The 23170-nt window shown below is 32.6% G+C and overlaps 2 protein-coding genes across 2 annotated transcripts; one reads left to right on the top strand and one right to left on the bottom strand.

Annotated features, from left to right (window-relative positions):
* The first annotated feature begins 2395 nt into the window (after positions 1-2395).
* LOC140885521 (uncharacterized) lies at positions 2396-2836 on the top strand. Its single transcript, XM_073292512.1, has one exon. It carries the CDS (start codon positions 2485-2487, stop codon positions 2689-2691), a length of 207 nt encoding a protein of 68 aa, XP_073148613.1. The 5' UTR covers positions 2396-2484; the 3' UTR covers positions 2692-2836.
* Positions 2837-12219: 9383 nt separating this feature from the next.
* LOC140883809 (protein ULTRAPETALA 1-like) lies at positions 12220-16938 on the bottom strand. The gene is made up of 4 exons (XM_073290399.1): positions 16810-16938; positions 16264-16540; positions 14776-15097; positions 12220-12595 (listed from the first exon to the last, which is right to left on the bottom strand). Exons 2-4 carry the CDS (start codon positions 16502-16504, stop codon positions 12421-12423), a joined length of 738 nt encoding a protein of 245 aa, XP_073146500.1. The 5' UTR covers positions 16505-16540; positions 16810-16938; the 3' UTR covers positions 12220-12420.
* Between the last annotated feature and the right edge of the window lie 6232 nt (positions 16939-23170).

The following is a 23170-nucleotide window of genomic DNA, read 5'->3' as shown; positions in this document are numbered from 1 at the left end:
AGACAGCAATATTATTTCTCTTATTTTTAGCAGTTCCAGTTACGCATATACATTATATACGTTACGTTGTCATTTTACTAAAAGTTAAAGCCGACGGTGAAAATTTAACTTGATGGATGTTGATTAAGGCAACACATGCTAGCTACATTTGATTCCACGGTGCAATTCTATGATCGTTTTAAAGCAATTTGAGAATTTGAATCGTGTAATTTTCAATTTCAATTCCAATTGTTTTAAAAATATTGTGTAAAATGGAACTAGCCAACATTGCCCCGGAAAATTAGCTGTTGGAGTGAAATGTATGGTACTGACAACCCAATGTGGTTAATGACAAGTTTGTCGTAATGGCCCAAATTGAGGCCCTTGTTGTTCCGAACGTCTTAGTCATTCCACCGAGGATAACATGATGGAGGCCCAGTGGGCCCATAGTGCTGGATTGCCACCCAGACTCCAGTTCGACAAAATTAGCCTGCAACATATCCATGAATTCATCATATAATGATATTAATTCCGACCATTCATCTGGGTTCTGTAGGTTAATGTTACTCCCATGGTATTATCATTCTTTGGCTCAAATGATATATATATTAAATAACAACATATTTGTGTTATTTTATTTTATTTTATTCAAGTTTTTCAAATTGTTATATTCATATCGAACGACGACGTGTGTTTACCACGGTACAAAAAATTGATTACGTAATTTGAATATGGTTGTGGAAATCATCTCTTTCAGATTGCATGATTGATATAATGTGTATTTGACGTCAGCGTTTCTTCGGGAAAAAAATTAATTATTAAACAATAATTGTGTTTACAACAAATAATACAAATAAAATATATATAATTGGAGGTTTTAATTTACACATTATTTTTTCATTCAATATTTGGCATAAATTTTACAAATGATCATATCTATATATAATATTGTGTTATCCATACCAAACAATTATTAGTGTTTACCATTTTATCAAAATAACTTTTGAATATAATTGTGCAAATCAAATCTTTCAACGGTTATTGGCAAAAAAAAAAAAAAAAAAAGATAGTGAGAATTGAATTATTAGAAACATAAATACATAATTGTTATTTAGAACAAATAATAAAAGAAAATTGAAACCCCCATGTGCCAAAGAAGCTAAGTAAGCCTTAAACTGTAATTGGTTTGACAGTTAACAGCCCAACATCAAATGCCACTTGAAGACAGACATAAATGAGGACACCTATATCTGTTTCTTCGATTCTCGTGTATTTTGATCAATTTCGATTGTTTTTTTAAAATATATATATATATATAATTTTACATTATAAATATATCGTTGTCTATTATACTGTTGGTTGATTTTTTGTTTCACAGTACTAGCTCGTATTCAATCACTCAATTTCAAAGTTTGATCGTGCTTTTGTATCAACTAATTGAGTTGAATTTAAAAAATATTTTAGAAATTAATTACAGTTTTGACTTAAACTCAACTTGAAAAAAAGTTGATCAAAATTTAGCGGGCCCAGTGCGTCCGCTTCCCTGCTGTTCGATCGGGTCGCAAGTTCGAGCGATTATTCGAATAATCGAATGATGCTGATACCTGGGATGAGTTGTATTTTCTCATGTGAAATTTAATTGGATTTGTGATTTAATCGAGTAGCACTGAATTTTCAGATTTATGGAGATGGTGATTGACAACCCATACAATTATAATTATATCTTTATGAATAAAACATTTGTATTTTTATTTATTACGTCGAGTATGTGTAGCGGAAAGTGAATTATAAATAATATTAGGATATATTGGACTTTTACCTACATACACATACAATGGACAAAGATTGTCCTAAGACAACTCACACACACACATATATATATATATATATATATAGCCAAATCTTACTCTAATTTAGTTTTTACCTATTTCAAGTTTGGGAACTTTGAGTAGTCAAAACCAACTCGGTCGTTTTTTAAAATATATATATATAAATTCAGTATTATATGTTTTACTAATCCTGATATGAAATCAGAAAATGCTGACATTACACCAAAAAAATACTAACATATTCGGCATTACACAACACGTCGATAAAGTATCATCAAAAGCAAAAGACGAACAAATTTAAAAGAACAAGATTCTCAATTTTAACTACTTTAGAAGACCAAAACCCGAAACATGTCAATTAAAATTTCGAAAACATTTTCCCAGAAAAATAATATGTATAGGAACATAATAATATTAAATTATTAATTTTTGTGAACAGCACCCCATGTAATGGGGGATTAAAAAAATAAAAACAAAAAAGTCAAGTGAAAAAATATTAAAGAACATATCTACCTTCCAACTTCCTTCATGCCTATAAAATACCTTCCTCCCTCTGCCTCTTTATGAAACATAACCTAACAAAAAAAGAAGCACTTCTCCCGCAGAACTTCTTCCTCTAATTATTTTAATTTTTTTTTCCTCCAGAAATTCAAATATATACATTAAAATTAAAAAAATGGTGTGCTTCTGTTTTCTTGTTGATCAAACGAAGAAGGTCCGGCGGAGCAAGCCCGCCGCCGGGATATGTTCACGGTGCGGCGGCGGCGCCAGCGTGGCGGACATGAAGACGGCCACCAGGTTCTGTTATGTGCCATTCTACTGGCAAAATTGGAGGGCTATTATTTGCACATTTTGTGGTGCCATGTTAAGGTCGTACCAGTGAATAATAATATTGTTTTTTTTTTTTTTGACCAAAAATTTTATTGGCTATTTTTTCTATTATATTTTATTTTTACCTTTGGAGACTTTGGTTTGTATTAGCATGGAATATTGTTAAATTTTTATTTGTTGGGTTATTTTAATTAACATTGTTTTTGCTAGTGTTGTAGCTAGTTCTCCTCTTTGGAATTAGAGAAATAAATTCTAGTCTTATATTATACGTTTATTTTAACTTGAGATCTGGAATGTATCACTGATTTCTAATTTTATTTTAGTTGAATCATAAGCGCTTTGTGGTAATTTATTTATAAATTCATTTTCATGTTGATTAATCTTTTTTGGAAATGAAAAGATGTTCTTCATGTTCATGTGTTCGTGTATATGAAATATCTAAATATATGATAAATTCATTTATTAAAAAAAAAGAACATTAAATTCTTGAGGATGGCAATTTATTTTTAGCCCCAAAAATAAGGCAAATAATAAATTATATGAGTTAAATTATTTACCTATATTACAGCTAAAAATAGTTGGCCCCCTGGGGGTACATGAAGTCGATACAAATTTGAAATTGTCCAGAGATTATAATAATTAATAATTGTAAATTAAAGATTGAGTGGTTGGAAGAATTAAATGACTCACGGAATGAAATATGAATTAATGTAAGTTTAAGTAGAGCAAGTGGTCCAATGCTATAGAAAAATGTATGGTGGTTGCGCAATATTTGTGACAATATTAAATATTTGATTGAATAATGTATACTTTAATATAATCATAGTACGTAGTATATAATATATGTCAATATCATTTTTGATTGAATAATATTTGACTACATCACGTATCTAGTGCAACGTCAACGTCTCAAAGTTAGCATGCAAAAGCTTAGGAAAAATGTTATTTAATTTTCACGATTGTTTAATTAATTAACTAATTTGGTAAAAAAAATGAATATCCATTTACAGAAACCTTTTAGTTTTAAAAAAAATTAATTGCTCGATTTATTGGGATGCTTCAAATAGTATGATTTTTTGCCCTTCAATTAATGCATATATTATACAACCAATTCTGAACCTTGCATGAAGGTGTGCAGGGAATTTTTGGACGCCTTCAGAAACTCGGTGGTGTGTTTTTGAACAAAAATATACTTGGCCATCGTGTTTCTCCTGCAATTTTTGGACGCCTTCAGAAATCTGATGGTGTGTTTTAGAACAAAAATTTACTTGGCCATTGAGTTTCTAAAACACACTACCGAATTTCTGCAAGCGTTCAACGATATCCCGCACACCTTCGTGCAGCGTATCAAAATTATATATATAACATCAATACAAGGTGTTCAAAGAAAATATATATATATATATATAACACCTAATCGCTCTTTCATCGAAAGAACATGACCTAAAAATGCTTTAGGAGAGTTTCAACAATCACATAATACAATATTTTTGGATAAAATAGTACAAATTAATAATAATAAATAGAGGTAAATGTCATTGTTATGCAGCTATATTTACGTGACTTCAGAGTAAGTTGTGTTGGTTTTGGGGTCAGATAACTCACATGCATATATAATATATACAACTGGATGCAGCAAAAAAATAAATTTGATAAAATATTAATAGCTGTAATATTTGTGCTAGCTGTATCTTCTATTTAATATGATGGGCATGGTAGTCCGTCCGTTTTTCTAGCTAGCCTTTTCGAATTCAACACAAAGGGGCGGAGTCAGAAATAAATGAAGGAGTAGTTAAGATTTTTGAAAAATCAATAATCAATAAAATTCCTAGAAATGGGTGGTTAAGATTTTTAAAAAATCAATGTATCAATAAAATTCATAGAATATATCAAAAATAATACATAAATATAGGTTGGGCTTAATAAATTTGGACTGGAGATATAAAGGATTTTTTTTAAAAAAATAAAGTATATATCCAATATATTGCGCCCCTACACTAGTGCTTCTGCCTGGGGTGCATGTGACACTTTTTCAAGAAAAAGTGCATGCCTTTTTCGAGTTTTTTGATTTTTTTTTACTTATTTTGGTGATTTTTTTCGGTTATTTGAACCAAAAGACACAAACATGTAATGGACTGGGCCCGCACCCTCTGCTCTAGCCCATCTGTCCTAGTAGCTCAAGTGGTACCAGGATTGATAAGAATTTGCACTTATGCCTGGGGTGCAAGTTCGAATCTTGGGGAGGGCATGAAACTCCCCTTTCCAGGTGGAGAGAAGGTCATGAGTAGAATATGGCTGGGTTGGCCCAGAGCAGAGGGTGCGGGCCCAGTCCATTTAAAAAAGGGCGCCCTTTTTTGTAATGGACAGTAGCTCAAGTGGTACCATGGATCAGAATACTTTGTACTTAAGGCTGAAGGTACAAGGTTCAATCTCTGGGGAGGACATGAACTCCCCTTTCCAGGTGGGGAGAAGGCCAATGAGTAGAATATGGTTGGGCCGGCCCAGAGCAGAGGCCAGATGGGCTAGAGCAGAGGGTGCGGGCCCAGTCCATTACACAATATGATTGAAAATTTTTGTCTTTACACAGAAACAACATAAATATGAGAATCAAACATCATTTTATATATAAATTCTCATATTTTGAAAGACATTAATTGCATTCATCTTGCTCCTTTTTTTTTATTTCTACAAAAGAGAGTTTATAAACATATATTTCTGGTCAAGAAACTTGTGATTTTACAATGCTGTAATCACAAGCAGAAGTTATTGCATCTTGGGAGAAGATTGCCAAACATCGTAAGCACCAAGAGCGGGACAAAATCTTCTTAAGAAAATCGTGTTCAATACGAGCCTCAATTGTTGAATTCTTTCTCTGTTTTCTTTTGCCATATTCAAGTTTTTCCTAACAAATATACCCATAATCTTAAGAAGATTTTCTGAACAAACTTGAATATGGCATCATCATCAACAACGACGAATACTTTTGCGACACATGGAGAAAATCCTGAAAAATTTAATGGTGCAGACTTCAAAATATGGCAACAGTTAATGTTGTTCTATCTCACAAATTTGAGTCTGGCCAGATTTCTGAAAGAAGATCCTCCTTCCATTCCTGAAGATGAAGTCGATCATTGCAAAAGGGCCGTAGTAAACTCATGGAACCAAAGCGAATTTCTTTTCAAGAACTACATTTTGAATGGACTAGATAATGTATTATACAACGTGTATTGTCAAGTCAAAATTGCAAAGGAATTGTGGGAGTGCTTGAAAAGAAATACAAAGCAGAGGATGTTGGCCTCAAAAAGTTTATTGTTGGACGTTTCCTAGACTTCAAGATAGCAGACTCCAAATCTGTAGTGAGTCAAGTGCAGGAAATACAAATACTACTGCACGAGATTCATGCGGAGGGGATGAGTCTAAGCGAGTCATTCCATGTTGTTGCATTGATTAAGAAACTCCCTCTTTTGTGGAAGGATTTCAAAAATTACTTAAAGCACAAGAGAAAGGAAATGAAAATCGAAGATTTGATCACAAGACTGAGGATTGAAGAAGATAACCGTGCTACTGAGAACAAGAAAAGTAGGATGGCTGCAAAAGTTAATATAGTGGAATCGAGCAACAAAGGGAAGAAGAAAAAGTTTGTGAGTGAACAAAAACCATCGAAATATCAAAAGAAGTTTAAAGAAAACTGTTACAACTGCGGAAAACCGAATCATATGGTTAAGGATTGCAGATGCCCAAAGAAAGGGAAGGAACAAGCAAACATGGTTCAAGAAAGGTAGGTATCTTTTAATTTTTCTGAACTTGATTTAACTGCAGTTGTGTTCTGAGACGAATCTGCTGGACAACCCAAACGATTGGTGGGTTGATACGGGTGCTACCCGCCACATATGCTCCGATAAGGATATGTTTTCCACATACACTCCAACTTCTGGGAGAAAGTTGTTTATGAGAAACTCTGTCATATCGGACATTGTGGGGGTTGGAAAAGTTAACTTGAGAATGATGTTTGGAATGGAAGTGACCCTCGCTGAAGTGATACATGTTCCTGAAATAAAGAAGAATCTATTATCGGGTCAGCACTTGTAAAACATGGGTTTAGGCTGGTATTTGGATCAAACAAGTTTGTATTGACCAATAATGGTCATTTTGTTGGGAAGGGGTATCTCAATGAGAGCCTCTTCAAGTCGAATGTAATTGCGGTTAACCGCAACATCGATGGCAATAAAGATAACGATTTGATTTATTTGCTTGAGTGTTCTGATTTATGGCATGTTCGTTTGGGACACGTAAATTTTAATACTCTGAGACGTTTAATGAATTTGGAATTATTGCCAAAATACAAAATTGATCCAACACATAAATGCGAAATATGTGTTGAAGCAAAAATGACCAAAGCGTCTTTTCATTCTATTGAAAGATGTACAACAACTCTTGAATTGATTCACATCGATATTGGTGACTTAAGTTTGTGCAAACTAGAGAAGACAAGAAATACTACATAACGTTCATTGACGATTGCACAAGATACGACTATGTATATCTTTTGAGGGGTAAATATGAAACACTTGATGCTTTCAAAACCTACAGAACCGAAGTTGAAAATCAACTTGGTAAGCAAATAAAAAGTATTCGCAGTGATAGAGGAGGAGAATATGGAGCTCCATTTGATTAGTTTTGCTCATTCTTGGGTATTATACATCAAACTACTGCTCCATATTCGCCTCAATCTAATGGGATTGCTGAAAGAAAAAATCGAACTCTGAAATAAATGATGAACGTCATGTTGATAACATCGGGCTTACCTCAAAACTTGTGTGAGGAAGCAATATTGTCGGCTAATCACATACTGAACAAGATTCCCCACAAGAAAAATGACAAATCGCCATATGAATTATAGAAAGGTCACGAACCTTCCTACAAGTACAGGGTGTTTGGCCAAGGTTGAAATACCAAATCCAAAACAAGTGAGAATAGGACCAAATACGGTCGACTGCATATTCATTGGATATACACATAATAGTAGTGCCTATAGATTTATAGTGCACAAATCTGAAATTTCTGGAATGACCAACGGGATAACTATTGAGTCCAGAAATGCAGTATTTTTTGAAAGAATATTTCCCTGCAAAAAGAGGGAACATGACACGGATAGTCAAAGAACAAAATAAATGTCAAATGAAGGTTCTTCTCAAGGATATGAACCGAATACTAATAGAGGCATAATTAAATTGGCAAGTAAAAGCATTTGTCAAGAAGAATTTCCTCGTAATTTGAAACACGATTCTGAAAAGAAAGATCCTAATTCTAGTAAAAAAACCAGAGAAATGGTGAATGAAGGTTCTGCACATAAGGAAGAACCTCGGCAAAGTAAAAGGGCTCGAATCGTGAAGTCTTTTGGTCCAAATTTTCTCACTTACATGCTAGAAAATGAACCAAAGACCTTGTGAGATGCATTGTCTAGCCCTGAAGCTCCATACTGGAAAGAAGCCATTAACACAAAAATGAATTCCATTAAGAAAAATCATACTTGGGAATTGGTGGATATTCCACCAGGTACCAAGACATTAGGCTGCAAATGGGTCTTGAAACGAAAATATAAAGCCGATGAAACAGTCAAAAAATACAAGGTTAGATTAGTGGCTAAAGGATACAGACAAAAGGAAGGTCTTGATTTTTTCGATACTTATTCACCAGTCTCAAGAATAACATCCATTCGTGTGCTCATCGCAAGTTCAGCATTGCATAACCTTGAGATACATCAAATGGATGTCAAAACTGCATTTTTGAATGGTGAGTTAGAAGAAAAGATCTACATGGATCAACCCAAAGGATTTGTTGTTCGGGGTAAAGAAAAAAAAGTGTGTCGACTCATTAAGTCTTTATATGGACTTAAGCAAGCGCCTAAATAATGACATGAAAAGTTTGACAAAGCTATGTTGACAAATGGATTTAAGATTAACGAGTATGACAAATATGTCTACATAAGGGGCACAAAAGATTCTTATGTGATAGTATGTCTATATGTTGATGACATGCTTATAATTGAGAGTAATCAAGATATGATAAATGAAACAAAGAAAATTTTGACAAAATATTTTGACATGAAGGATTTGGGCATCGCCAATGTTATACTAGGGATTAAAATCTCTAGGACTTCAGAGGCTATTGTCCTTTCTTAGTCTCATTATGTTGAGACTGTCTTGAAAATGTTCAATGCATATGATTGTTCCCCTGCAAAGACGTCTCTTGATATGAGCGCCCACTTGAGTAAAAATCATGGGAAACCGGTTTCTCAATTAGAATACTCCAAAATTATTGGAAGTCTTATGTACATCACGAACTTTACACGGCCCGATATCGCTTGTGCGGTAAATAAACTGAGCCGATTTACCAGTAGCCCAAATGATGTTCATTGAAAAGATTTAACACAGATGCTTAGATATCTAAGGTACACCTTGGAGTATGGACTGTACTATACTAAATAGCTTGCGGTTCTAGAGGTATATAGTGATGTAAACTGGATTTCTGACACCAAAGACTCCAAATCCACTAGTGGTTATGTATTTAGCATTGGTGGTGGCGCAGTTTCTTAGAGGTCGTCGAAACAAACTTGCATCGCTAGATCCACAATGGAATCTGAATTCATAGCACTTGATAAAGCTGCAGAAAAGGCAGAATGACTTAGAAATTTTCTGGAGGATATTCCTTGTTAGTCAAAGCCAATGCCTATAATTATGATACACTGTGACAGTCAATCGGCAATTGCAATGGCATATAATATTATATATAATGGTAAGTCTCGACATATTCATCGAAGACACAATACTGTACGACAAGTAATCTCTAATGGAGTTGTCACTATTGATTATATTAAATCAAAGAATAACTTGGCGGATCTGCTTACAAAAGCATTGAATAAAGATCAAGTGTACAACTTGTCAAGAGGAATGGGCTTAAAGTCTACAAAATAAAGCTTTCATAGTGGTAACTCAACCTTGTTGATTGGAGATCCCAAAATCTTAGTTTAATGGGACAACTAAATTATGAGAACTTGAGTAAACACTCAGGAATTTTTTCTAACTCATTCCTAGAACGAAGAGTGTTGTTGTCTACACATGTAGTAAGGTTAAGTTTGAACTTTTTATGGTTCCTTGCCTAAAAATGGCGGAGTATGGTAGAATACTCTTATGAGGAGACCACCTATGTAAGTGTGAGGACGGGCCACCTCGATGAAACATTTATAAAGCCAAGATATGTTCCATGGCCAAAACGAACACAACCGGAAAACCAATAGAAATAAAGAAAAGTCATTGTGTAGGTACTATTGTCTGGTTTTACACAAACCTCCAAGAAGTTCAAGACATCATGTTCACTTCGTGGCCTATTAAATCCGATAGTATTCTACTACGGAAGGTTCAAAGCCAAGAGTTACCTCTTCTGATGCAATAAATTTTTGTGTGAACTCTCTTTGACATCATATGCATTCATGCATTAATTTCATTCATGTGGGGGGTTGTTGGAAATTTTATTTGTGCTTAATGAATTGAAATTAAGCAATGAGAATTTCGAAAAAAGGCAATGAAAAAAAAAATTTGTTGCGCTTGGGCGCTAAATATTGCGCCCCTGCACTGGTCTTGTTGCCTGGGCATTTTTCCATGCGAGCAGGGGGGCCTAGGTGCCTGGGATGGCGCAAGGGCGCAATATATAGCGCCTCTGCACTGGTGCTTCTGATTGGGACGCATGTGACACTTTTTCACAAAAAAATGCATGCCTTTTTCGAGTTTTCTAATGTTTTTTGACTTTTTTTGGTGATTTTTATCAATTATTTGAACCAAAAGACACACCACGTGATTGAAAAGTTTTGTTTTTACACAGAAACAACATAAATATGAGAATCAAACATCATTTTATACATAAATTCTCAAATTTTGAAAGACATGCATTGCATTCATCTTGCTCATTCCTTTCTTTCTATAAAAGAGACTTTATAATTAACATTTCTGGTCAAGAAAGTTGTGATTTTCCAGTGCTGTAATCACAAACAGGAGTTGTTGTATCTTGGGAGAAGATTGTCAAACACCGTAAGTACAAAGAGCGAGTCAAAATCATTTTAAGAAAATTGTGTTCAACATGAGCCTCAACTGTTGAATTTTTTTACTATTTTCTTCTGCCATATTCTAGTTTTTCCTAACAAATATACCCACATACTGATATTCGGTGGACGTCCATTTCCTAAGAAACAACCAGACAACCGTGAAAATAACGACTATCAATCACATGCAAATTCTCAACAATGGAATGCATGTTTTCAATGTTAGCACTGTTGGGAAGTAGGTAATTTTTTGAAAATTTAAAATGAGATTGTTTGGAAAACCCACTAGGTCAATGAAAAATAAATTCTTGTCCAACTCAAATATATATATATATATATATTTTCAGCTGCGCAACAATTTCTCTTCACTTCATGCCCGACAATTATAATCCGATTTTAGTGGTTTTTGTTTTTGATTTTTTTCACCACTAAAACCCACCACCGGGTTTTAGTGATCGAGATGAAGTGGGAAGGAATTTGTTGCGCAGCTGAAAACTTCATCTATATATATATATAGAAATTTTCAGCTGCTCAACCAATGATACTCAACTCGTCCCCGACCACTAAAACCCGGTATCGTGTTTTAGTTATGCGAAAAAAAATAACTAAAACCCGGTATCAGGTTTTAGTGGTCGGTAACGAGGTGAAAAAATATTGTTGGGCAACTTAAAAGTCCTATATATATATATCATATATATATATATATATGTAGAGTTCTTTTATGGTGCCCAACAATATATGCTCACTTCATGTCCACCATGTACAATAGATGAGTTGACCGGTACAATAGATGAGTTGACTTGTACATGGTGGGCATGAAGTGGGCATATGGTGATAAAAGAACTCATATATATATATATATATATATATATATATATATGTGTGTGTGTGTGCGTATATGCCCACTTCATGTTTACCATGTACAAGTCAACTCATCTATTGTACAGGTCAACTCATCTATTGTATATATATATATATATATATATAATTGTTGATCAACAATGTTGGCAAAGTGGCATTCCACCTTTGACTCGACTACTCGAGTCCCTATAACATAAAACATAATGTAGAGTCGTCAAAACGATTGTATTGTCACAAAAAATAGGTGAATAGAGTTACAGTTGCAGTGGTTCGTTTGAGAGCCGGCCTATCATTTTTTTTAAAAAAAAATTATATTCTAATTTTTCATAAATTTTTTGTGAATTGTTACAATGAAAAACACTTACATTTTGAGTATCTGTTTTTGATAACAAATGATCACGAGTGCATGAGTTAATGAAATAGGTCCACGTTTAACAAATGATCGTGAGTTCAATTATCCTACCAAAGTCTCATGAGCTAGACTGTCATATTTGATTTACCTGATTAATATGGTTAATATTAACAACAATAATTAATAAAGAATAAAAAATAAAGATTTGATGACAAAAATTGAATGATCAAGAAGGAAAAAAATATCTCTGGCTCTAGTTCAGGGAAAAGCACTGAAAATTGGAAACTGTAATCTCAAGTTATAGCTACCGCAAGGGGTAAAATTCCAGCAAATTCTGCTGCTTTTCACTATGGGTTAGGATAATAATCAGGAAAATGAACCAACGAGAAAAAACGATAAATAGAGAAAAGAAAAGACAAGACACGAAAAGAAAAGACAAGACAATAAATTAGAGATGTATCATTTTATTGTAATCAAGATTTAGCATTTGCGGTGAAATCCATGCAAGTCTGGCAGCAGCAGCCCGAGAAGCGGCAAGTCTGGCACCCGAAACACACGCAGGTGGTGCATCCTTTGCAAGTTGGAGAGCGAGTGCAACCCCTATAAACCCTCCGGCTTGCTCGCTCCTCATCATCATCACATGTAATTCTGATACACGTCAAGCATAAGGTCAGTTCTATGGTAGGGAAAACAGTGAATCAGACGAAAAATGGATGTGCATCTATCGAATGCTGCAAAACTAATGATTTGTGCTCATTGATAACTCAATTTCTGTCGCGCTCTAGGCTCGCATGATGAGCCTGGGTGCAACCAAGATTCTACACAATGAGTCCAATAACTAATCTGCATATTATCATTTGCGCAAGCAATTAATCCAAGTTACTAAAAGAGTTAATTCTATGATTTGTCAATTGTCATTCATTCTTCTCCTTCAATAATGTCAAAGTGGTGTACGAAGACCACAATGGTGACTGCACACCATATCACACAATAATTTCACTATGAACCTGGACCACATTGTAACAGAGAACCAACCTACTTCTGACTGCAAATGAAAAGCACTTCTTTTACCGAGAGGATATCATTTTAGAACTCAGGAATCCTTAATCCTATCTTTCCTCATAAACTAGATGCTCACCTGTAAATCTTATCTTGCATGTAAATTATACTGGAGAGCAGTCAGCATTTTACACAGAAAACGCGACGCCTGTATAAAACAGATGGCCAAGACGGAAAATACACTAGAAAACTCAAGAAACAATTGTACAAGGAAGATAGATGTGAAATGGAATCTCAAAAGTTCAAATTCAAGCGTAAATGGCAAGGCGATGAAGACACTAAGAAAGACCTGTCCTGACATAATTTATTACGTGAGGAAGAATACTTTGCACCACATAATATTTAGCTCAAAAGCTCATCAAGAGAGAATCATTCAAACCCATACCAGCTTATATTTTCAGGAAAAATAAGGCTGTTCGTTCATTCAGTATTCTCTGATGCCAGATCGAGTTAGAAATCTTTGGAAGATCATTATCAAGTGCAGTAACAATCAATGCAACATGTATGTTGAGACTTTAGACACAATAAAAATTCTTGGAACAGTACAACTGTGATATTGATTTCAAACTGTGACCACTCCAAAACATAATCAAGCAGCATACATACTAAGCATATCATCTGCATTATAATGTTGATAAAAAACATATAACTTTGTTACTTAGATTAAACCTCAAAGCTTGAAAATGCAAATTGAACCATTAGGGACAAGAAGACGAGGAATTTCACGAAGACTGCTGTAAATAATTTCCGCTTTTATTTAATGAGCCATGAGGTGAATCAGTTTACCAAGTCTGAAAGGAAGTGCTTCCGTAGGACAATGTTATGTTTTTCTCGCAGTAAAGCAGAAAGACAAAAGGTGACAGGAGTAGCTACTTTTAATTTTTAACTTGCTAGTCCAGTGGCGCACTCAGCAAAGTTCAGTCTTTCAAGCAATGATAAAAAAAACATAGACTATAACCACTCTCAAATGGTTGGTTGCAAAAAAAACCAAATGGTTGATTCTAAGACAAGGTTCAGTCATGGAGAATCTTAAAGTTTTTAACCACAGTTAAGTGCGTGAAATTCTTCAAGCTGAGCTTCGATATACGAACTCCTAAGAAGTAAGATGCAATCAGCAGATTCGGTGCATAATCTGCTGCTTGAGGATTTTTTATACGAAACCACGAGCAGGAAGATTTACTAGAATATCTACTCTGAAGCTTCATGACATTTCTATTTTCGAAAAAACATGTTAATACTTTAGCGACTCTGAAAAGTAAGCTCATACTAATACAATACCAAGAGTATTTTATTTTTTTCTCTCGATAGAATACTGACAGAAAAATTCCATTTCTAGAATGAACAAACAGGAAGCATAGTGATAATATCCTGACAATGATTGACCTAAATCTTGATGATTTGCTATATTGAGATATCCTGGAGAAAACAATATTCCATCACCAATGTTTGAGTCTTTGAAGGAAAAAAATCATGCTTGAAGGAAAGAAAGAATGATTCAAATGGCCACTTAACAGCTTATATTGCACAAACTCTTAAGAGTCATAAGAGGTAGCTAACATAACAAATATAAACTTGTGGATGAAATTTATTGTCATGAAGGCTCCCTCCCGCGTACCAAAATGACCATTTCATACATCCAAAAAGATTTTTTGAGATAACAAGGTGATAAGCAGGAATATGAAGGATAAATTATTTAGAGCCAGAGGTGGCTTGAAATTTAGATATGCCATCATGTAAAAATTTCAAGATTTTGGCGAACAAGAGCATACTTGTCATGAGGCATATCACTGCATGTCCAGTTCACGCTTAAGAAAGCATCATGGTAAATCTGGCATTCGTCCTTGTTGCGAAGTCGGAACCTGCGCAATTTGTTACACTGACTGCATCGAATGAACTCATCACGATGACCGGTTTTTCCAGTAGATCTCTGGGATCCATTTGCATGTTTTGATGCTTCATTGTAATACTTGAGCAGGGCCGTCTTAAATATAGGAACCTTCTCTCCATCAACAATAACCCATATATTATTCTTCCATTTCCTAGCCGTTTCACGTCCAGAATGCTTCTCAAATGCTGCTGGAGTTAACTTGTCTAATCACATGAATCAAATTTTCTCAGCAAAGCAAGTAAAACCCATCAAAGCAAAGTAAATATAATTATGATTAACTGAGACTAAAAACTGAAATCCACAAGGAAACTTTTGAGTAAACTGCATAATCAGGCCACAAAATTTTGATTAGGTACATGACTAAAGCATACACAAAGTGGCATCGCACGTAATATAATGAGGCATGAGGTTAAATAAACTTAGAGGATGTTCAAACTAACAGACTCCGAAGTGAAACTGCACAATTTTCATAAAGAAGCTTAAAGAAATTCAACTCTTGTCCAAGCTGTTATCCAAGAGAATACCAAAAAATGTCTGCATTAACATAACATGATTCCAATACCTGTGTAAGGTTGATCATGTTAAACTAACATGATTTTGAGTGGTTATTTCATAGAGAAAAAATGAAAAAATATATCTGACGCTTGGATCCTTGAGCAGAAAAGCTTATTTATAAATTCATATAAGCGTAGAGTTCCAGGATGAGAACTCAATATGCTGCCACATACATAAGGAGAAATTCCGATCATCAAGCAGTCCTATCCCAGCTCCGTTTAAGCAATCACAAGAATTGAACCAGATTTTACAGCAAAATGCAAACTGGCAAATCAAATCCATATACAAGAAAACCCAGAAGTAACAGTCCACCAGAAAATAAAAGATTGCAGATTTCATTTTCTTCAAACAGAACAACAGAGCTCTGCCTAAACGCAAATACATAAAATCATACTCGGAGAATGTGGTAGGTCGTCTCATGAACTCTCATCCACTGTCTATGCTTTTGGTACCTCTCAAACTCCATAAAAACACAATCTTTGAATGAAAAACCAGAATACATTAATCACGAACCACGTGCAACATCCATAGCAAGAAACTGAAGTTTTCGCCAAATAACAAGAACACATCAATCCTATATGACAAATCAGAACACATTTTACATATAAACCAATCAAACCCCTAACTCTATTGATTAAAACCCATAAAACAAAGCCATCGAGACATTCATGCACCACATCAGAATCCCATTACCAGTGAAAAATAGAGCTATTTTTCACGTGTTACAGGCACATCACAATCTTCTGCGTCGAAAACAACAAAGAACAATCATATGATAGTGCGCAAGTTCATTAACATAGCCGTAGTTTCAAACCTTCTTGACAACCCGGAGTGCATTCGCAGCGAATTTCGAGTTCGCCAGAAGCGAAAACCCTAAGAGTCCCAACAGCATCACCATAAGTGTGGCTTGTGCAGCCACACGTCACCATTACGTAATCATCACATCGCTGGAATCCACTGATGTCTCTCACTTCCTCATCGCTGAACAAAACGACTGCGCCTCCTCCTGCTCCACCATTATTCTCCATGTTTTTCCTCTTCCTATCTTCACTCATTGTGTCTCCTCAAATCTCGTTTTTCTCTCGCACACTCTGCGTCGCAACAAGAGAATAAAAAGGTTATGTAAAATAAAATAAAATAAGAACCCACATCAGAAAACGCATAAAACCACGAAAACAATTGAATACAGCAGATGGGTTCTCCGCCACTTGCGTGTTTTTGTGTGCGCATTTATAGATTGTATGTATGCACACTCATTACATATACATTTATATATACCCTTCACACATACACACACATATATATATATATATGCGTATGCACAGGTAAGGTAGATTGTAGAGAGAGAAAGAGGAAGAACCTAGAAAAGGGACTTAAAAGATGGAGATTGTATCAGAAAGTACGCATCTCAAAAGAGGAGAGATCTGGTGGAGAGAAGCGTTGAAAAGGAGGAGCGATGGGGTATTTTATAGAGCCCGGGTGTGTGTTTGTGTGTGTTTTTGGGTGGGTGGGTGGGGGGGGGGGGTGGTGTGAGTGTTATAGGAAAAGAAAAAGAAAAATGATTATTAAAAAGAAAAGAGTAATTATTATTTGGGGTTTGGTTGATGAATGAGGTTTGTTTGTGTTTGGCAGAGAGAACAGAGCTGGCCAAACAAATGTCGTGCCCAATTTTCAATTTTTATTCATTATTATATTATAATAATGGAATAAATAAATTTAACGATGAATTTGGAGGCACTAGCAGTAGTTGCATGACATGACTCCAATGAATATATATACACACACATATATAAGACGCTTATCTAGGTATATATTTAAAAATACATCATATGCAGTGTACATAAAACAAAATATTCACACACACACATGTATATATATTTATATATTTTTATATAAAGTAATTTTTAGTTGTCCAACCATTCCTGCTCACATCGTCCCCAATCACTAAAGTTGTTTGTTTTTAATTTTTCGTATCACTAAAATACGATATCGGGTTTCAGTTATCGGGAACGAGTTGAACAGCATTGGTTGGGCAGGTGAAAATTCATATATATACCATGTATGTTTACACATATCTACGTGAACGTCGTTGACATGGCGTTTATTTATTGGATGTGATGAAATATCAAAATTGTGCGTCCAATAAATAGACGTCACGTCAACAGTTACGAGACTTATATATATATATATATATATATATATATATATATATATATATATTCTATTTTATTAAATTTGAGTCGTTGATACATTGTATATATATATATATATATATATATATATATTCTATTTTATTAAATTTGAGTCGTTGATACATTGGTATGCCTAACATCTTATTATTTTGTCATTTAGTATATATTTAATTATCAAAATACCATTTTATTTTCTACATTGATAACTTCTTATTTATGAAAATATTACGTTTGTAAAATTAATTTATTTACAAAAAAACTTTTCAAAATTGTTCTCTGAATTTTTTTGTTTTCATTTTAAAAAAATATTGCATAAGCACGTAACGCGTGTTTTCTAATACTAACATATATAAACAACAAGAGACTTGGTGCGAGTTGCTAGAAATATTAAAAAGCAAACACATGCACGAACCCATACCCACTTCCACGTCCTCTAACAAACACTGTTTGATACAATAGCTAGATAAAAATGAGATGATTTACAATTTTTTAGTCACCTCACGTTTGTCTCATATTTTGATTAACTTAATTTCTTCACACGACTCGTGATTTCATTGCATATGGATTGGATACAACATCACTCCTAACTCATGTGATGAGGACATAATTGACTTGATATGGATGAAGTTTTACGAATATATCTATTAATTTTTCTCTCATTTGTTTACAATCAACAATGAAATGTACATTATATATTATATAATAATAAACATAATAATCATACAAAATATTTAAAAAACATAGTATTATCTCTATATATTACTCGTTCATATTTTATCATATTTTTATCAAATTTGTACACAACTTTCATTCATTTCATTCACAATATCAAACAATATCACGACGTGCTTGATTATAATCATGTTTTCATATGAGAAGTATATGGTGAAGTTCAAATAAAATAAAAAGAAATGATTTTAATGTATATTACTAACTACAAATCTTTTTTTAAAATAACCAACTACAAATTTTCGGGTTATGGGGATGTGGAGAAAATACGACATGGGGAGAGGACGAGGTTTTCGAAAATGCGTACTTTGCTATTATTTTTTTATAGTTTGGCTCGTTTTTCGTGGAGACCCTTTTTAACCTTTTATCAAATAAGTGCTATGAAAACCTTAGGTCACATTTAGTAACCTTTGGGCTTACACTTTTTAACTCTACTATCATCATCACAAAACCGCATGAAAAAATAAATCGTAATCATGCTCACAATTTTGATATATATATATATATATATATATATATATATATATATATATATATATAAGACTACAACATTTTATATTTTATGGTTTACACCTCGGGTGAAGTAAGCTTAGATTTTTTTTCAAATATGCGTGAATTTTTATATTTTATAATTGTGAAAAAATATATGTCTTTTTATTTTATTAAATCAAAACTTTCAAAACATTAATATATATATATATATATTATATTATATTACTGACAAAATGTTTATCTGGTCTCTAATACATATGACGTGTTATCCTCGATAATACAAATTTTTAGTTTCAAACGTGAAACGTCACTTGTATACTTCACGAGCTTCTCCTTCGCTATTATATACGACAACATTACTTTTAGCTTTTAGTCTAAAAAAATATTAACCGATATAAAAAAAAATTCAATATTATGTGTGTTATTTCATGTATGAATGTGTAAAAACGTGTAGGTGATAAAGATATTAACTAAACAAGTATGTAATGAAATTCATTTAATCGTTACTTTTCAAAATCTCCAATGCAAAAAAATATATCTGGGAATTAATAATATCGTTTCAATGTTCAAAGTTCAAACAGCAAGAACGCTTAATTTTATCATTATAATATAATAATCCAAGAGTGTGTTAGGTTTTTAAGATTTGATTGAGCTGCATTTAATATATAACATATTTGAATTAAGATTAGAGTTAAAGTCTTTATCGTAAGATATCATTGTCATTCTCGTGCAATATAATTACTTGCTTTTATGATCGATGATGACGGATATATAATATGAGTTTCAATCGTGAAAATTTGATAGATACAAGTAATTTTTTACTTTATTCGTAGAACCGTATCATATGTATTGATTTGTTTATTTTTCACATAAATTAAGAAAATTATTCAAAAAATAGTTACACGTTGTCTGATATGCTAATAAACATATTACAAAATCTTGAAAGAAAAAAACTACTGTGACAATCGATTAAAAAAATAAAAAGTATATAATTGAAACGAAAATAGTATAGAATGATTACTCAAATTTGGTGTATGATTGATCATGTAAGTTGACCAACTAATGACACTCTCGTCGACCATACTAAAGGCGTCCTAATTCATAGTTTAGACTTTAGAGTAGTGAAAGACAAATTAACTATAACTTTATGCTTTTATCATGTATGACAAGATATAAAATAACGAATTAAATTAGGATATATGACCCATCTTTTCATTAAATTCTATTTTGAGTAGGTTTTTTGTGAGATTGTCGATTTATATTTATTAAACATGTCGATTCGAATCACATCTATAATGAAAAAAAAAATTGACATAAAAAAATTATATTTTTTACGTGTCAAGTAAAATTAGAGATACTTATCACAAAATTAATCGTAAAATCGTCTCATAAAAATTTTTGTGTTATAATTTATATAATCGTGCATATAATAATTGTAACTTTGATGCATGTCCCTTCGAATTAAGATAACAACAACAACAAAATGTTACTATAAAAAAAAGACAAGCAATCATGGAGGAACAGTACTAATGTTTGTGATTACCATAATAACATCAAATGGGAAATCAATTAATTAATCAAAATTATGTTCTTTTTTAAAAAAAGTATTTCATTTAAAATAAATTAATTAATTCAAAGACAGAACCCAAATGAATATTATAGTTGAGGGATTATATACAATGTCCCCATTGAAATTAAAGGCAAACAAACCATAAATACTCGTTCCACTAGAATCCGATGTCGGATTGCTGCTAAATTAAATGCCACTACTTATATAAAATATTTTCCATCACTTTATATATTGATTACTAATCAATTATTACCTTTTCTTTATTATAAAATGAGTTTCTCACCAGTCTTTCAGTTTGTATTTGAATTCGCGGATTTTGATTTGAAAAAATATTTGAAAAATGAATTTATAATAATTTTATATTGAGATGGATTTAAAATTCATAGTAATGATTCAAAAGACCAACGAATTGAGAAGTTAAATTTGTTATAAAATTAAAGCGGATATACTCAAATAAAAAAAAACAATAGATTTTTTTTTATCATGAATTTGAAACTAAATCAAGAGTTTCAAATCTATCGATTCAAATAGGGTAAATTATAAATTCATATCCAAACCTATTTTCATCTTACATTTTAATATCTAATCCATTAAAACTTATTTTCTACTCCCTGAAGAGAGAAAATTTTGTTTAAAAATACCAATTCTACCCTTATCTATTAAAAATTCTAATAAATCACTAAAAAAAAAAGGTGAGAGAATGGATACTAAAAACAAAACAAATCCAAATAGTATTTATATAAAAATTCAAATTAAAATCAAATAACATAAATCATATCATATATATGCATGCTTATGTTGATACGGGAGCAAGTATGTGTCTAGCAAGTAAACACATATTCCCAACTCATTATTGAAAGAAATACGACAAAGGATTAAAAGTTCGAATAGGAGATGGATCAATAATCATGCTTAATACAGTAGCAGAAAAATTAAAAATAGAAATAGAAAAAACAAAATTTGTAATACCCATTATATATCAAATAGAATCAGGAATGGACATTATAATAGAAAATAACTTTTTACGAGAATATCTTCCCTTTACACAATTTGAAAATCACATAATTTTAAACAAAGGATCATTAATGATTTATATTCCTAAAATACGAACAGCATTTCGTGTAGGAAATGAAGGATTTACAGAGAATTTTCATAAACGAAATACAAATCCAATAGAACTAAAAATAAAAAATATTTTAACAATTAATCATGAAAAAGAAATCATGAAGAAATTTCATAATATTTGTTCTGAAAATCCTCAGGACAAAATTAATAAAAAAAAAAAACAATTCATTGCTTCAATAAAACTTAAAGACCCTAATATCACAATTCGTAAAGCACCAAGAAGATGCAACATGGATGATGTAAAAATATTCGAAAAAGAGGTTCAAGAATTACTAAAACTTAAGATAATCATCTCAAGCAAGAGTCCACACTCTTCACCGGCCTTTTATGTCAGTAAGAAAGACACTGATAAGAAAAGAATGGTAATTGATTATCGAAAAATGAATAATGCAACAATTATGGATGGATATTACATCCCAAACAAGAATGATTTACTATCTTATATAGGAGGAATGAAATATTTCTTCCGTTTAGATTGTAAATAAGGATTCTGGCAAATTCAGCTAGAACCACAAACACAATTACTTACATCATTCAGTTGTCCAAAAGGACAGTATCAATGGACTGTATTACCTTTCGGACTTAAACAAGCACCAGGTATCTTTCAAATATATATGGATGAATCTTTTAAATCATATGTAGATTTTTGTTGTGTTTATATAGATGACATATTAATTTATTCGAAAACACTAGATCAATATTATAAAGACCTCATGACAATATTAGATATTTGTCATAAAGATGGAATTATACTTTCTGAAAAGAAAGCACGATTGTTTAAAACAAAAATAAATTATTTAGGATTACAAATAGAAGATGGAAAACATTGTTTACAACAGCATATACTTAAGAAAATTCACGATTTTCCTAGTGAAATCAAGGATAAAGATCAATTAAGAAGATTTTTAGGATTATTAACTTATTCTGGAAATTACATTAAGAAACTTGTAGAAATCAGAAAACCTCTTCAGGTAAAACTTAAACAATACTACAAGTGAAAATGGTCTAAAGAAGATACTAATTATATAGACACTATTAAAAAGAAAATAATTAGTAATCTTCCTGAGTTATATTTTCCTTCCAATAAAGATATAATAATAATTGAAATAGACGCTTCAGATGAATACTGGGGAGCATGTTTAAAAGCTTATACTGGAGAAATAAATTTAGAAGAACTTACTAAAACAGCTACTAGAAATAATGAAGAATTATGCAATTATACATCAGGAATTTTTCAAGGTGCACAATTAAATTATCATTCCAATGAAAAAGAATTATTAGCTTTAATATTCTCAATTAGGACTTATGAAATTTATCTTATTCCTAAACCATTTTTAGTAAGAACAGATAATATGAACTTAACATATTTCAAGACAAGGAAAATATCAAGAAATGCAGGGAGAAATGCAGCAAGGCTAATTAGATGACAATTGAAATTGAACCATTATCAGTTCGAGATCCAACATGTCAAAGGAACGGATAATTCATTACCCGACGCATTAACCAGAGAACTTCATCCAAACTATACTATCCGTAGTAACGGAATAACAAAAGAGATCCTAAGTGATCCATAAAATGACCACGAGTCATCCGAACATGCCTTAGAAAGCATG

Source organism: Henckelia pumila, chromosome 2 (genome assembly GCF_033568475.1).
Source record: "Henckelia pumila isolate YLH828 chromosome 2, ASM3356847v2, whole genome shotgun sequence".
In the NCBI taxonomy this organism is placed as follows: domain Eukaryota; kingdom Viridiplantae; phylum Streptophyta; class Magnoliopsida; order Lamiales; family Gesneriaceae; genus Henckelia; species Henckelia pumila.
Note: the sequence above shows the minus strand (reverse complement) of the source record. Positions and strands in the feature narration are given on the sequence as shown.

Excerpts from the sequence above, each read along its gene's own strand:
- LOC140885521 (XM_073292512.1), top strand. The coding sequence starts at position 2,485 with ATGGTGTGCTTCTGTTTTCTTGTTGATCAAACGAAGAAGGTCCGGCGG.
- LOC140883809 (XM_073290399.1), bottom strand. The coding sequence starts at position 16,504 with ATGAGTGAAGATAGGAAGAGGAAAAACATGGAGAATAATGGTGGAGCA. Across the intron at positions 15,098-16,263 it reads CACTCCGGGTTGTCAAGAAG|ACAAGTTAACTCCAGCAGCA; the intron begins GTTTGAAACTAC and ends TCATGTGATTAG. Across the intron at positions 12,596-14,775 it reads AGTGATATGCCTCATGACAA|AATTACATGTGATGATGATG; the intron begins GTATGCTCTTGT and ends GACGTGTATCAG.